We start from the raw sequence: 15,416 nt of genomic DNA on the forward strand, positions 1-15,416 counted from the left end.
TAATACTATTACATTTGTTTCATGGTGCACTAAGGTTGTTAGTTTCGATATCCATGTCCTTAAATGCTTATATAATATTATCTACTTAACCTGTCCTGATTTACTTAATAGAAAAAAAAAAGTCTTAATTTTCTGATAAAAGTTGATGATTGCATTTTTTGTTAGCATAGGCCATGTAACATATCAAGTATGACTTCTAATGTATAATGACAAACAGAGTTTTTCAAGTTTTAACCAAAAGGCAGATCTTTGTTTTATGAAGGTTTATAGGGAAAATAAAGTAATTTACCTGCTGCTTTGACTTTAAGAGATTGCCTATGCAGTCTGAGTCAAATAAGATTCCAAATTCATAATAGGAAACCTTGTTTTGAGAAATTTGAATGGGTGTGTTGGTGTAAGAGAAATAAAGAAACAATGTTCTCTGATTTTTATTGGGAGATAATCCTCAAATATATAGAGTAACCAACATTTACAGAAAAATCCATAAAATCAGGACACAATCATCTAAACATAGAAAGAAATAAAAGTAATGACCAGAAAAATAAATCCCAACAAATCAGGAAATAGATCCTGATTGGTGTCAACAAATCAGAAATAGTCTGATTGCTGTCAACAGTTGGTAATATCTGTTAACTGTTCTAGGGTTGGTTGTTGATACGTGAGTTATTTGTCATTTATAATTGAGAAGGGTTCTAAATTTTCCTATTTCATGCACATAGCCTAATAATTCATAGTTTGATGATACCGATTGCATCTCTGACTTGAATGGCAATGTTCTGGTGTTGTGTCTCATTGATGAAGGTTCCTGCAATCACCACCTACCCTTTTATGCCACAAAATTTATTTTTATGCTTTTAGTAGAACAGGGACCTTTTTATTTTCTGCTAGCTGTGCAGTTGGATAAAACAAGTAATGGCTCTGTACTAGGATGACAATTTTTGGAATTTCAGTATCCCACTTTCTATGCGCCCATAGATGCTAGTGCAGATGTTCTGTCTTTTAGTGAAGATTGTTTACTGTGTTGTAAATCCTTACAGCTGGGAAAGGTCTCTTTTACATTAAGTTGACTGCTAAAGTGCTTGTGACAGTCAAGAAACAACTAACTAAATATAGAAAACTCAACATCCCAAGATATGAAAATTCTGAAGTTGGGTTCTTCACCCAATTCTGATTGGGATAGAGCTTAACTGGGTTCTGTTTGGTATCTCATCCTTTCTTTGTGAAGGTCTATTCTATACTGTTGAAGAAACCCATATTGATTAACATACTTAAAACATAAATTGAGACCTGTTTTTACTCACCGTTCAGTCTTATTTTGTTTGTGGTACTAGAATTTGAAATAAAAACTATCAGTGTAGAAGCCTGGGATTTAAATGGATCAGTTCAAGTTTAACCATCAGCGTGTTCTGAGTCTTATGCTCTCTGCTTTATTATTGCTCCATCTGATTACTTGTGATATTGGTTAATAAAATGGATTGACCTGTTTTTGTTGATGAGCTTTTTCTGTGTTTTCAAAATATATTCTCAGACTTTCTTAAACATTTAACAGGAGGTATAATGTGTTACTATCCCTTATTTTTCATTTTGCATTTCTGGATTTTTTTAATCTTATCTACAATTTACAACTTTTCCTTTTCAGGATAAATTCCTTAAAGTGATTGGAAATAAACATCCACACTTTGAGTTTTTGCAGTTGCTTTCCTCAAAATGCTTGTGTAATATATTCAACTCGGAGCATGTCTGTTGCATTCTCAATCTTATTGCCAGTAGTGGATTGGAAAGCAATCATTTGGAACCTTTTGCTGTTGAACTACTCCTGGTAAGAACAATTCTCTCTCATTAATTCTCAATGGTGCTATTTTTTCCATTCTAAAATGAGATCTGCGCTCAGAAGGTTGATAGGCATCATCCTGTTCATGCAGAACTTTATTATTTATGGCATATGTGATGGACAGCCCTAATGTTTAAATGTAATTTTCTAAGATCTGCATTCAGAAACTTGATGTGCAGAAAGTTAGTTCCAATGCCCGATAGTTTCACAAGCCTCTTTGTTTGCTGTAATTTTTCAATAGGCACTGATTAGCTGCATAAAACAAAAAAGAAAAAGAAAAAGAATTTCTTTGATTTATCCCTATGCTTGAAAAGGCAACTATCTTTTGGAAAAAGATGAGCCTCAAGGTTTGAAGGGTATACTTTATTAGTGCTTCACACCTTTGGTTTAGAGATGGAAATGAGTCAAGCTGTATGTAAGTTATCTCACACTCAGTTACTAATATTGGCTCAGCCTGCTTGGTTAACAAATGAAATGAGCTTGAGCTTGACGTTCTGCTCATTTAGTTAACTGAGCCTGACTGGTTATGAAACAAATTTTATTGTTTAAATATAGTAACATATCTCAAAATTTGAGCTTGAGTTAACTTTTATTATACAATAATAATCTGTGTCAAGTAAGCTTGAGTTTTGGGGAACTGTTTTTGAATCAAGCTGGAGCCTAGGACACGAGCTTGAGTTTCAAACACTTATATTGAGCCAAGCATGAACTTTTTACCATTTGGCTTGGCATGTCTCTACTCTACCCGTATATGGGATAATTATAGTACTGCTACTTTAACAATTACCTTGTAATGCTATTGCTACAAAGTTTTCTGTTATTTCTTGTTTTGACTCTATCAATCCACTTACATTCCTGTACATTTGGTGATCATAATCAAAGATTGTCTATTCAACAAGAGTATGAGCTATGTAGCAGAGAAACACCTAGAGTTTTTATTAAATCTTTAAATCACAAGGAGAATGTGGAAAAGAATAGTGAAATTTGGTCAAAGAAGCAGTGTCATGACTGAAAGTTAACTTTTGAATTGCCTTTTATTAATAGTGGTATTTGATAATTAAAAAGTTATGTCCTGCAAGAATAAAAATTTGATTGAATTTTTTATGGAGCGTTCAATTTGACTTCAGCCACATTTTACCTGATACAGGTTATCATCAGCAATTTCCCATCACTCATGAGGGGTTCAGAACTTCAGTTTCAGATGTTGTTTGAAGAGAAATACCTGATTCATGATAAGATCATTCAAGTTTTAGTGAAAGCAGGACCTCATATCTCTGTCAAATTCAGGTAATTTCTACATTCTTTTTCAGCATTTGGCAATTGATATTTGATTTACAGCTGGGTGAAAGATGTGTTGTGAACTTCACAGCCTTAATATAAAGCAATTTTGTGTCTTAGATAACATTATACACACTGTAATCTGTGTCAGATTATGTGGCTTTATTGGGAAAGCCGTGTGATTGCAGAGAAATTTGTGTGACTTCCTAATTTTTAGGATTTTGGTTAGGTGTATATACTGGTTGGGTAGTTTCCTATTTTGTAGGGATTTTATTATTGTTTTTAGGCTATGATATTGTGTATATAATTATCTGTTGTAACCTATTTGATTAATTAAAAGAAAACATTTTTTCTCCCAATTAAGTTTCTCAACATAGTACTAGAGCTTTTGGCTCTTTCTTGAGAATTCCTGAAATTTCCTTTTTCTTCGCTTCTATTCTATTCTGGCCGAATTCCTTCATCTTTGTTCATCCCAATATTTTTCATTTCTTCACTCATTCTCCTGTTTGTGGTCTTCTTTTTCCTTTCAAGCAAGTTTGTTAGAGTCCATCGAAACCAGCCGTCTCAGATGCCTCTAAAACTTAGAATACTGCTGCTGCATCAACTGGGGATTTACAAAACATTCAAGCAACGTATCGATTGAACGGAAAAACTTACTTGAAGTGGTCACAATTGGTCCGCACGTTCTTGAAAGGCAGAGGAAAATTGAGCCATTTGTTGGGCACAGGTCCTTTGAAGGATGATCCCAAATTTGTGGCATGGGGCGAATAGGATTCAATGGTAATGTAGTCGTTATGGAATTTGATGCTATCAGAAATTAGCGATACGTGTTTCTTGGAACCACCAAGGAGATTTGGGATACCTAAATCTATGAAATTAAGACGAAAATTTCAGCAACAAAACAAGAGACTCGAACTGTCATAGAATATTCGAGTTTCTTGCAAGGCTTGTGGCAGGAGATGGACCATTATCAATGTATTCAAATGCGCTGCAGTAAGGATGCTGCTATTCTAAAGCGGTTTGTGGAGAAGGATCATATCTATGACTTTCTTGCCGGTCTAAATGCCGAGTTTGATGTCATTAGAGTGCAGATTTTAGGAAAAAAAGACATGCCCTCCTTGAATGAGACAATTTCGATCATATGAGCGGAAGAGGGACGACAAAGTGTTATGCTTGAGACCCACAGAGGAGGTAGTTTTACCCTTGTGACCAAAACAATCAGTTTGAAGGAATCTAGCCTGCTGCAATCTGTCGTCCAAGCCCATCAATTGAGAGTCCTTATTTTGCACGTATTGCAAGAAGCATTGCCACATTAAGGAGCAATGCTAGAAACTCCATGGCAGGCCCAAAAAAAGTGCAAATGATAGAGGTCAAGCACATGTGGCAAGCATTCAATCGAGCAATGAAGGGAGTTTCCAAAGTTCGATCTCTAATTTAAACAAGAGATTGAAAAATTGAAGAATTTTTTGGGGACGTTTGAGAAACGTTCTTTGGCAGGTGCATGTTCTTAGACATTTTTAGGTATCTCTTCCTCTTTTTGTGCTGCTAATGTCTTAGAAAAAATTTCTCCAAAGATTTGGGTGATAGATTTTGGAGCCATTGATCACATGACCTATTCCTCATAAGATTTTTTCTTCGTATACTCCTAGTTCTAGTCATAGGAAAATAACTATAGCTGATGGATCCATTACCACTTTAGTCGGTCAAGGGGACATTTATATAAGTGATTCTTTCGTGCTAAAAAATGTCCTTCATGTTCCAAAATTGTTTGTGAATCTTGTTTCCATTCAAAAGCTTACCAAGATTCCAATTGCAATGTAACGTTTTTTGCTTCACATTGTGTGCTTTAAGAGCAAGACATGAGGACGATTGGATGTGCTAGTGGGAGGGATGATTTTACTGCTTAGAAGATCAAAATGGAAGAACTAGATTTAAGAATCCTCTATCTACATCATTTCTTTTTGGGTCTGTCATGTCAAATAAAAATAAAATTTGGCTTTATCATTGTTGTTTAGGTCATCCATCGTTTGATGTCCTTAAGTTGATGTTTTCTTCGTTATTTAAAGGGTTTACTTTTCAGTCTTTTCATTGTAATGATTGTGAACTTGCTAGGTACAATTGTGCTTCATTTCCAATAAGCAATGCAAAAACCTTTAATCCTTTTTCTCTTGTTCATGGTGATATTTGGAGACCTTTTACGGTTTCAAATATTTTTGGTGCTAAGTGGTTTGTTTCATTTATTGATGATTGTATGTGAGTAACATGGATTTATCTTTTGAAAAATAAATATGATGTTGGTATTATTTTTCCTAATTTCTACAACATGATCAAAACACAGTTTGACGTGAGAACTAAGCGGTTTCATTTTGATAATGCCAAGGATTATTTCAATCAAATTCTCTCTTCTTTTTTTCAAAAAGAAAGAATCATTCATGAGTCTTCTTGTGTTAGTACCTCACAACAAAATGGAGTGGCTGAGTGTAAAAATGGCCATTTTCTAGATGTCATAAGAGTTTTATTGTTTCACAAAAATGTTCTTAAAATATATTGGGGAGAAGCTGTTTTAATTATATGGGGAAATAGGGGAAAACATGATCCATGTGCTTTTTGGTGTATTTTCATTGGGTACTTTTCCATACAAAAGGGGTACAAGTGTTACTATCCACCTACCAAAAAACTGTCTTCGTTGATGTTACTTTTGTAAAAAATGAGTCCTTTTTCCAATGTTCCTATCTTCCGAGGGAGAAGTTGAGTGAAGATAGAGTGAAGGACCTATTTCTCTTTGATTTTCCTAGCCAACTTGTTGAGTTTCCATTTGAAGTCGTTTTAGTGGTTGTTCAGTCCGCATTTATTGAGTCATCAGTTGAGTCACTTGTTCAACCTACTACTCCATTTGTTGAGTTACTAGTTGAGTTTGTACCATTTGTTGAGTCATCTAAGTCATGTGAGGTGATGAAAGGTAAGAGGAAACAAGACAATATTCAACCACTGCAGGTTTATTCCAGGAAGAAAATTCCAATCTCTCGATTGGAACAGGTACAACCTTTTATTTGTGCTGTTGCTCAGGTTCCTGAAACCATTTTCATACCCATCGAAAATATCATACTATCAATTGAGCCCATTGAACTAGTAGATGAACAAAAAAAAAAGTGATGTCGATCTACCAATTGCACTTAGGAAAGGAACTAGAACTTGTACCAAACATCCTTTGTACCTATTCTTAACCTACCAAAACCTATCTCAAAACCATAGAGCATTCTTAAGCAACCTTCATGCAATACACATTTCGAGAAATCTATCTTGAGGCATTATGGGACAAGAAGTGGGAGGATGTTATGAAAGTGGAGATGGAAGCTTTTGCAAAGAACAAGGCATCGAAGTTGGACAAATTGCCGAAAGGAAAGAAACTAGTTGGATGTAAATGGGTTTTCACCGTGAAGTACAACTCCGACAATTCCATAGAAAGATACAAGGCAAGGTTGGTTGCCAAAGGACACACTCAAACCTATGGCATTGATTATCTTGAGACATTTGCCCTTGTTGCGAAGATGAATACAGTGCTGGTTCTTTTGTCGTTGGCTGCCAATTTCGAGTGGAATCTACAATAGTTTGATGTTAAAAAATGCAATTCTCCACAGTGACCTAAAGCATTCTTAAGCAACCTTCAGGCAATACACATTTTGAGAAACCTATCTGAGGCGTTAGGGGACAAGAAGTGGGAGGATGCTATGAAAGTGGAGAAGGAAGCTCTTGCAAAGAACAAGACATGGGAGTTGGACAAATTGCCGAGAGGAAAGAAGCTGGTTGGATGTAGATGGGTTTTCACTGTGAAGTACAAGTTCGACAATTCCATAGAAAGATACAAGGCAAGGTTGGTTGCCAAAGGGTACACTCAAACCTATGGCATTGGTTATCTTGAGAGGCTTGCCCTTGTTGTGAAGATGAATACAGTGTTGGTTCTTTTATTCTTTGCTTGGTAATTTTGGGTGGAATCTACAACAGTTTGATGTTAAAAATGTAGTTTTCCACGGTGACCTAGAGGAAGAGATTTACATGGAAGTTCATCTTGGATTTGAATCTAAAAAAGGAATGGTGTGCAAGTTGAATAAAGCTCTCCACGAACTTAAACAATCACTGAAAGCCTCATTTGGAAGATTCACCAAGGCGATGACCTACTTGGGATACAAATAGAGCCAAGGCGATCATTCTTTATTTGTGAGACACTTTGTTTTAGGACAAGTGATAACCTTGTTGGTGTATGTAGACGATATTATCGTAACAGGTAATGATGCAGGAAAGATGGACAATTTAAAACGATGCCTTTTGAGAGAATTTGACATCAAGGAACTTGGGAAATTGAAATACTTCCTAGGTATTGAAGTGGCACATTCAAAACAAGGGATCTTTATTTCATAGCAAAAGTACGTGCTTGATTTGCTAAAAGAAACAGGGAAGTTGTGTTGTAAGCCGTTGACACACCCATTGAGTTCAATCATGGATTATGTGATTCTCTAGAGGATCCTTTGGTCGATAAAGGCTTTTATCAGAGGCTAGTTGGGAGGTGGATTTATTTGGCACATACGAGACCAGATATTGCATTTGTTGTGAGTGTTAGCAGATTTATGCACAATCCTAAAGAAACTCATCTTAAGGCAATTCATAGAATATTACAATACTTGAATGGCAACCCCGGAAGATGTATTTTGTTCAAGAAAGGAGAAAGCGTGACATTAGAGGCCTATACTGATGTTGATTATGCAAGATCTTTGGTGGACAGGAGGTCGACCTCAGGTTATTGTACCCTTTTGGGATGAAATCTTGTAACGTGGAGTAAAAAGCAAAACATGGTGGCAAGATCAAGTGCAAAGTATGAGTTTAGGTCAATGGCAATGGGAATATGTGAACTACTATGGTTGAAGATAATTCTTGATGATTTGAAGATAAAATGGGAAGGACCAATGAGATTATACTATGACAACAAATCTGCCATCAGTTGCTCATAATCCTGTACAACATGATTGAACAAAGCATATAGAAGTTGATAGACATTTTATCAGGGAGAAACTTGATAGCAGCCTAATATGTACTCCATTTGTTTCATCAAAGGAAGATGTATTTACAAAGGGGCTGTGAAGCATTGTGTTTTAAGATATTGTTAGCAAGCTTGGAATGGAGGATATCCATTCACCAGCTTGAGGGGGAGTGTCAAATTATGTGGCTTTATTAGGAAAGCCGTGTGACTATAGAGGATTTTGTGTGATTTCCTAATTTGTAGGATTTTGGTTAGGGGTATGCACTGGTTGGGCAGTTTCCTATTTTGTAGGGATTTTGTTACTGTTTTTAGGCTACGATATTGTGTATATAATTATCTGTTGTAACCTATTCGATTAATTAAAAGAAAACATTCTTTCTCCCAATTGCGTCTCTCAACAATTTGAAATAGGGATTTAGCGTATATCTAAAATTTGTTATTGGCTAATTGCTCAAAACAGTGAGGCTGGTGTCAAACTAGTTTGGGAGGCAGCAAGTTTCTTGAGTTATTTTTGTTCTGGCATTCTAATGATCCTTCAAATTTTTTGTTCGCTTCTATGCAACCTTTTCTTTAACTCTTAGCATTGTTCTTCACATGCAGTGATTTTTACCCTGTTTTGAAGAAGATCTGTCTTGAGGGAACTCGCACTCAGTCAAAAAATGCTGTTTCTGCAGTTGCTTCATTAATAGATGTGTCTAAGCAATATGTTTTATCAGAATTGTGTGAGGTGTGCTTATCTCAACTTTTCTTTAGTTACGGTTTCCTTATAAAAGTATAAAACCTAAAAGTAGTGAAAGATGATGTATGCCTGGCACGGCAGGTTAACAAGATGTTGCAAAAAAGGAAAACAAGGAATAGGCACAGCATCTTGATTTTAAATTTAACCTTGAGATACTCTTAGCAATAAGTTGAAAAGCTAGCCCTCAACCTTTTTTTTGTTAATTGCTATTTCATTTAATTGTATTAGTAAACTTCGCCGAATGTGAAGTTACATGCCGTTGATTAATGTTTTTGTTGTCTCTTAAATGCACTCAAAGTCAAAAGGGAAGGTGAAATTTGTTTCAAAGTTACATCCAATTTATTGGTCACTGTCACTCATTACTTTAATATGTCATGTGCCACATTTTTAATTACTTTTGTAATGTCAATTTAGTCAATTTAGCAATATACCTTAAGATGTGGTCTCCAATTAGGCTGGTATCAGTCCTAGCGAAAGCATTCAACAGTAGTCCCAACTTATAATTGAAGCCTGATTCTAACTTAGGTCTGCAGTAGTTATGTAATTTGTGTGCATTTTAGTGCTCAAGAGGGTTGCCCGTGGTGATAAGTTGCAAAAAAAAAAAAAAAAAAAAACTAGGAAATCCGAATTGTGTTTTCCAAGTTTACAAACAAAAAGGTAAAAATGCTACATTGTCAAAGCACCAATTGATGCTAGCTTGAGGACTCATTAGATGACCATGCCAATATTTTATTTGTTCATGTTCAGGAACTTGTTGATTCTCTACATCGTGGGCAGAATGTTGCAACTGTTTTGCAGTCTTTGGGCTGTATTGCTCAATGTTCTGTTTCAGCTTTTGAAGAGCATGATAGAGAAATCACACGACATGTTTATAAAAAGATTTTTCAGGTAATTGATTTCTTCTTGCCTCGTGTCTTCCTAGAATTTAGTGGATGAAGCATCTGATTTGCTTTTGGTAATTTTTATGTGATAACTAATTTGAATTTATTTCTGAAGGCAAAATCATTGGATGATCCTTCTGTCATTGAGGATAGCTCTGGGTGTATTACTTGCAAATTAAAGGTGAGTGTTGGAAGAGGAAACTTTCCCATGTAAGTATTAATTAATGATATTTGCATTTCCTTTTCAGTGGAGTTTGATGTTTTAATAATTAAGATCTGGATTTTATCTTTCACGTGTAGCATTGGTATAAACTGATTAAAATGCAAATTTTAAGGAGAATTCAGTTAAATGATGATCAAGTGACTGAAAGCAAGTTAGATTCAGCTTGGGAACCAAACAATATATTCTTATTGTGTTTCACCACAAAACAAGAAAATTTTTACTGGGAAGAGTTGTGAATGAGTTTTGTTAAGATGGGAATGGATGCTAGTGGTTGCTTTAGTAGGGTCTACTGCTTGTATACAAAGGGTTTGCTCAATTTATAAAACTATTAGCAAGCTGAGATCATCAAAGTTTTCTTTTATTTTTCAGCATTCTTTTGAAACAGCAATGATGGATTCCAAAACCCATGCTGATCATACTTCTACTATTGCAAAGATGGAAAAGAAAAAGAATTTCCTGGGTGTGAATGGATATATTGTTACTTTGGCACTTTTCTCTAAATGGTGTTTTTCAATTTACAAATTCACAAATGTGTTATGATTAGGTTAATATAACTTTTTAAGTATAGTTTTTCTGAGTCCTGGTTCAAATTCATGTGGTGACATTGATAACATTCTAGTAAGGCTGTTAGCATATGCAGTATGTATGTCTAGTTTTGGGGAAGTAAATTGTGTACTAATGCCATGGTGAGGCATGTACAGAGTTATATAGAGCATAACAAGATCCCATTTGTCCTTCAAATTGAGAGTTGAATTGGTCACTGGACTAGACTCGGATTGATACTGATCTGAAATATAAGGAGATTGTATTCCTACTAAACTGTTCTGGATTCATGATGAGTGCAAGTCTGTTAGCTTTAACTTTTAACTAACAGATTAGTCGATATGCCATTTTTTCTCTTGGTCAGTGGTTGCATTAAGTAAATTGCTAGTGGTGCTTAAACTGCTTATACCCTCAAATACTCAGTCAGTGGGATCTTGAAATGTGTTGGTTTCTTCAAAAACTCTTCTGATCCCTTATCCAGGTTGTTTCTAGACAAAGCTGACATTTAGATTGCTCTTATTGATAAAGAACCAACAAACTGCAGAAATAAACTATTTCTGATTCAATGAATTATATTTTAAGCTTTTGGTGTTCTGATCGAATTTATTAGATTTTAAGAAGAAAACTAATCTGTGTGGTCCATAGGCTGTAATTATATTCGTACTCCCAATCTGAATTCAAGCTATAAGGACGAGAAAACATAGGATTTTCCTTTTCTGAGGATAGAGTCCTAAAATATGCAGTACCACATATTTTTATGATAAAAAGAAATATCATTTTTTATGTGAAGTCTACATTTTGCATGATAGGAGATGGCATTCTTGTTATTCTCTATGTCATTGTGTGAAGTGGAGTTTTGATGTAGATGTTTATTCTATGGTTGAAATTCTTGTGAGAATAATTGTTATATTTAGGGATGGTGAGCTACTACTAGCAAGAACTACAAATTCAACGGCATAATGGGAGAACTGAAATCAGAAATTGTCATGATCTAATCCAACAATGATATGATGATCTTAGGATGCTGCCTTAGATGTTTGGAAATCTCATTTCACTGGTTGGTAGTTTCTTTATAGCTATCTTAGTTTAATGACTATCCTTTGCAGATTTATGCCCTTAAGATGCTTGTGAAGAGTTTTCTGCCCCATCGAGGATCTCAAGTCAATAAACAAATTAATCCATTGTTGGGCATTTTGTTGAAGATGCTCCAGAAGGGTGACATGTTTGATGATATCATCTCATGGTATGCTTTCTAAAAGATATATATTTTTTATTTCCTTACCTCCATCTGGAAGATGCTTTATTTTGCCCTTCATCAGCCAAGTTGTTGGCGATAAATTCAAATTCGTATGATTAATAAGTCTTTTATAGTTGTGAAATTTTGTCACTATTATTGATTTTCCTAATTGATGATGGATTGGAATTAGAAAATGAGAAGATGCAGATCTAGAATGAATAGCTTGGGTAAAATGAGGGAGAAAAAGATTCTACCTCAATAGAAAGAACCCCTGCCCTTATGGAATACCAAATACGGATTCAGTGAGATGGAGAGAATTAGGAAATGCATTTATGTTGTAAGAGGGAGGTAGATCTTATTAATTATGAGTTAGGGAGAGTTTTTTTTCAATCTTTAATGTGTTGTGGAGAATAGGGAGGAATATTATTTAGACTGTCAAATGAAGGTCCACGAATCCTGTCTGAACGCATGTATGTAAAGCTAAGTAGCGTAGCATTCAAAAATCTATGATGTTCTATTAGAGTTTGACTTGGTCATGAGCTTTAAATGAGACTCTTACATGGGGTATATAGATGTATATAAAAGTGTGGAAAAACTAAAAAATAAAATTGTGTGAAAAGCTAAGAATAAAATTGAATGTATATTGAAAAACTGCTTATTAAGAATTATACAAGAACCTTATGTTTATATACAACTAACTAGGGGTTAAACTAGGAAATTAAATCTTCTTAAAAACTGATCCTATAATTGAAGGATTATTTATCTTAATTTTTTGTCCTTAATTCTAGGGATACAAATACTTAATTCTAGGGACACAAATACTTAATTCTAAACATATAGATTACAAGATTACAACCAGTTGTAAATAAGTGTTTTCTCACACTCCCCCTCAAGCTGGTGCATAGGTGTTTTCCATTTCCAGCTTGAAAATAATTTCTTGAAATGTTGCACTGCTCAGACCTTTAGTCAACGCATCTGCAAGTTGACCCTTGGTTGATACATAAAGTGTACAAATCAACCCACTGTCTAGTTTCTCATTTATGAAATGTCGGTTTACTTCAATGTGTTTTGTTCTGTCATGTTGCATAAGATTGTGTGCAATGCTTATTGTAGACTTGTTATCATAGTAGAGTTTCATTGGTCAATCCCACTTGATCTTCAAGTCTTCTAGGATAATCTTTAACCATAGTAGTTCACAAATTCCTTGAGCCATTACTCTGAACTCTGCTTTAACACTTGATCTTGCTACCACATTTTGTTTTTTACTCTTCCAAGTCACAAGATTACCACCTAAGAAAGTACAGTAGTCTGAGGTGGATCTTCTATCAGTTACTGAACTTGCATAATCAACATCTGTATATGGTTTTAAAACTAGCCTTGAATTTCTTTTGAATAAGATACTTTTTCCAAGATTGGCCTTCAAATAGTGCAATATACGGTAGACAGCTTGTAGGTACACTTTTTTAGGACTATGCATAAATTGACTTACCACACTCATAGTATATGATATATCAGGTCTAGTATGTGAGAGATAAATAAGTCTTCCAACTAATCTTTGGTACATCTCTCTATTTACACCAGCATCTTCATTAGCTTCTCCAATTTTATGATTAGGATCTATAGGGGTATTTGTAGGTTTACATACGAGCTTTGTAGTTTCCTTCAGAAGATCCATCACATATTTTTGTTATGAGATGAAAATGCCATGTCGTGAGTAAGCTACTTTAATTCCTAGGAAGTACTTCAATCTCTTATCTCAAATTCCCTAGACAAACATTGTTTTAGAGATTCTCTCTTTTTCATCATCTCCAATTACAATTATATTATCAACATACACTAATAGAATTGTGACTCTCCCTGAATCAGAGTGCTTGATAAACAATGTGTGATCTCGTTGACTCTGTTTATATTCCATTGCTAGCATCACTTTGGCAAATCTCCCGAACCAAGCCTTAGAAGACTGTTTAAGGCCATATAAAGCCTTTTCAGCTTGCATACTTAGTTTGCTTCTAGATCTCTAAATCCCGGTGGAACTTTCATATTTATTTCTTTTTCCAAATCATCATGTAGAAAAGCATTCTTTACATCAAATTGTTGAAGCTACCAATTGTAATTTGCAACCAATGATAACAAAATCCTAATTGTATTCATCTTGGCAACTGGAGCAAAGGTTTCCTAATAATCCACTCCATAGGTTTGAGTGTAGCCTTTAGCCACTAACCTGGCTTTATACCTTTTAATAGTACCATTCGTCTTGTATTTTACAATGAAAACTCATTTACACCTATTGAATTTTTTTCTTTAGGCAACTCTACCAGTTCTCATGTTTTATTTTTCTCTAAGGCCTTAATTTTTATTTTCATGGCTTGCCTCCATTTCTCACTGGATAATGCCTCAGATAATGTAGTTGGAACAAAAATAATGTTTAGGCTTACAAGAAAATTTGTGGGATGGTGAGAATTTTTTAAATGACACAAAATTAGAGATTGTGTATAATGGACGCTTAGTACATTCTCTGGTTTCTTTCTTAATGGCAATAGGCAGATTATAATCATTAGTTATAGTTTTAGGAGATTTATGCTCATTTTGAGAAACAGAATCAAAAATTGTAGTTACCTCATTTCTAGAGCTAGGATTAGGTTCTTGGACTGGCACTTGTTTAGGATTTGAAACTTTTCTTTTTGAGTACATTTGTAATTCCTTAATAGAATTAAGAACAATATTATCCTTTGTCACATCTTCTATATTTGGAATGGGTTCAGATTCAAATTCAATGTTTAACTTGGGTTTAGCAGAAACAGGTTTTGACTCAGAAGAATTAATGGGTAAAAATGTTGAAGAAGAGGACAAATCAAGCAAAAAGAAGTCTTTATCCATATTTTCCATGAATGAAGTCTTCTTATAAAGATAAGGTTGAGTGAAAAATGGTTTACTTTCTTCAAAAGTGACATTTGCAAACACAGAATTTTTTGGTAGGAGGATGATAGCATTTATATCTTTTTTGAGTTGATGAATACCCACAAAGATACACTTAATTGCTCTTGGATCCAACTTTCCCCTATTATGACTGTAAACATGAACAAATGATGTACAACCAAATATCTTAGGTGTGAGGTTGTTTGTGGTATTAAAGTTGGGATAGAATTGTGAAAGTAGTTTCATAGGAGTTTTAAATCTTAAAACTCTTCAAGGTAACCTAGTTCTGTGTGTGGTAGTGAGAATAGCTTCCCCCCAGTAAGATTTGGGTACATTTGCTTGAAAAAGGAAGGGTCAGTTGTGGCTAGTTAATGGCTGTTTTTCTTCTTTGCTACTCCATTTTGTTGTGGAGTATTAACACAAGATGACTCATGGATAATTCCCTCATTTTGGAAATAGGTGGATAGACTCTGGTTGAAATAGTCTCTTGCATTATCAAACCTAAATCTCTTGATTCTCACTCTAAATTGATTTTGGATTATGTTTTGGAAGCTTAAAAACACACTATTCACATCTGATTTGAATTTGGTAAAAAACCTTAAGAGACCTTGGTACAATCATCTATGAAAGAAACAAACCATCTTGCATTAAAAATATTAGGAATTGTAGAGGGACCCTAAATGTCACTATGAATCAAGTAAAAGGGAGTAGAACTTCTTTTGTTACTAATTGGAAA

The 15,416-nt window shown here is 34.7% G+C and overlaps 1 protein-coding gene across 11 annotated transcripts in view; it reads left to right on the forward strand.

The window, feature by feature from the left end:
* LOC111315630 (ARM repeat superfamily protein) overlaps positions 1–15,416 on the forward strand; it is a 28,790-nt gene that overhangs the window by 5,497 nt on the left and 7,877 nt on the right. For all 11 annotated transcript variants that reach the window (XR_016330736.1, XM_089749425.1, XM_089749426.1 and 8 more), the window contains exons 12-17: positions 1,640–1,819; positions 2,979–3,118; positions 8,742–8,868; positions 9,628–9,768; positions 9,877–9,942; positions 11,634–11,770. Coding sequence is in view for 10 of the 11 variants with exons in the window: in XM_089749425.1 (XP_089605551.1) it covers positions 1,640–1,819; positions 2,979–3,118; positions 8,742–8,868; positions 9,628–9,768; positions 9,877–9,942; positions 11,634–11,770 (791 nt within the window). In the remaining variant the exon portion in view is untranslated. The remainder of the gene's footprint in view (positions 1–1,639; positions 1,820–2,978; positions 3,119–8,741; positions 8,869–9,627; positions 9,769–9,876; positions 9,943–11,633; positions 11,771–15,416) is intronic.

Source organism: Durio zibethinus, chromosome 20 (genome assembly GCF_047325235.1).
Source record: "Durio zibethinus cultivar Kanyao isolate XHJ-2024 chromosome 20, ASM4732523v1, whole genome shotgun sequence".
NCBI lineage: Eukaryota > Viridiplantae > Streptophyta > Magnoliopsida > Malvales > Malvaceae > Durio > Durio zibethinus.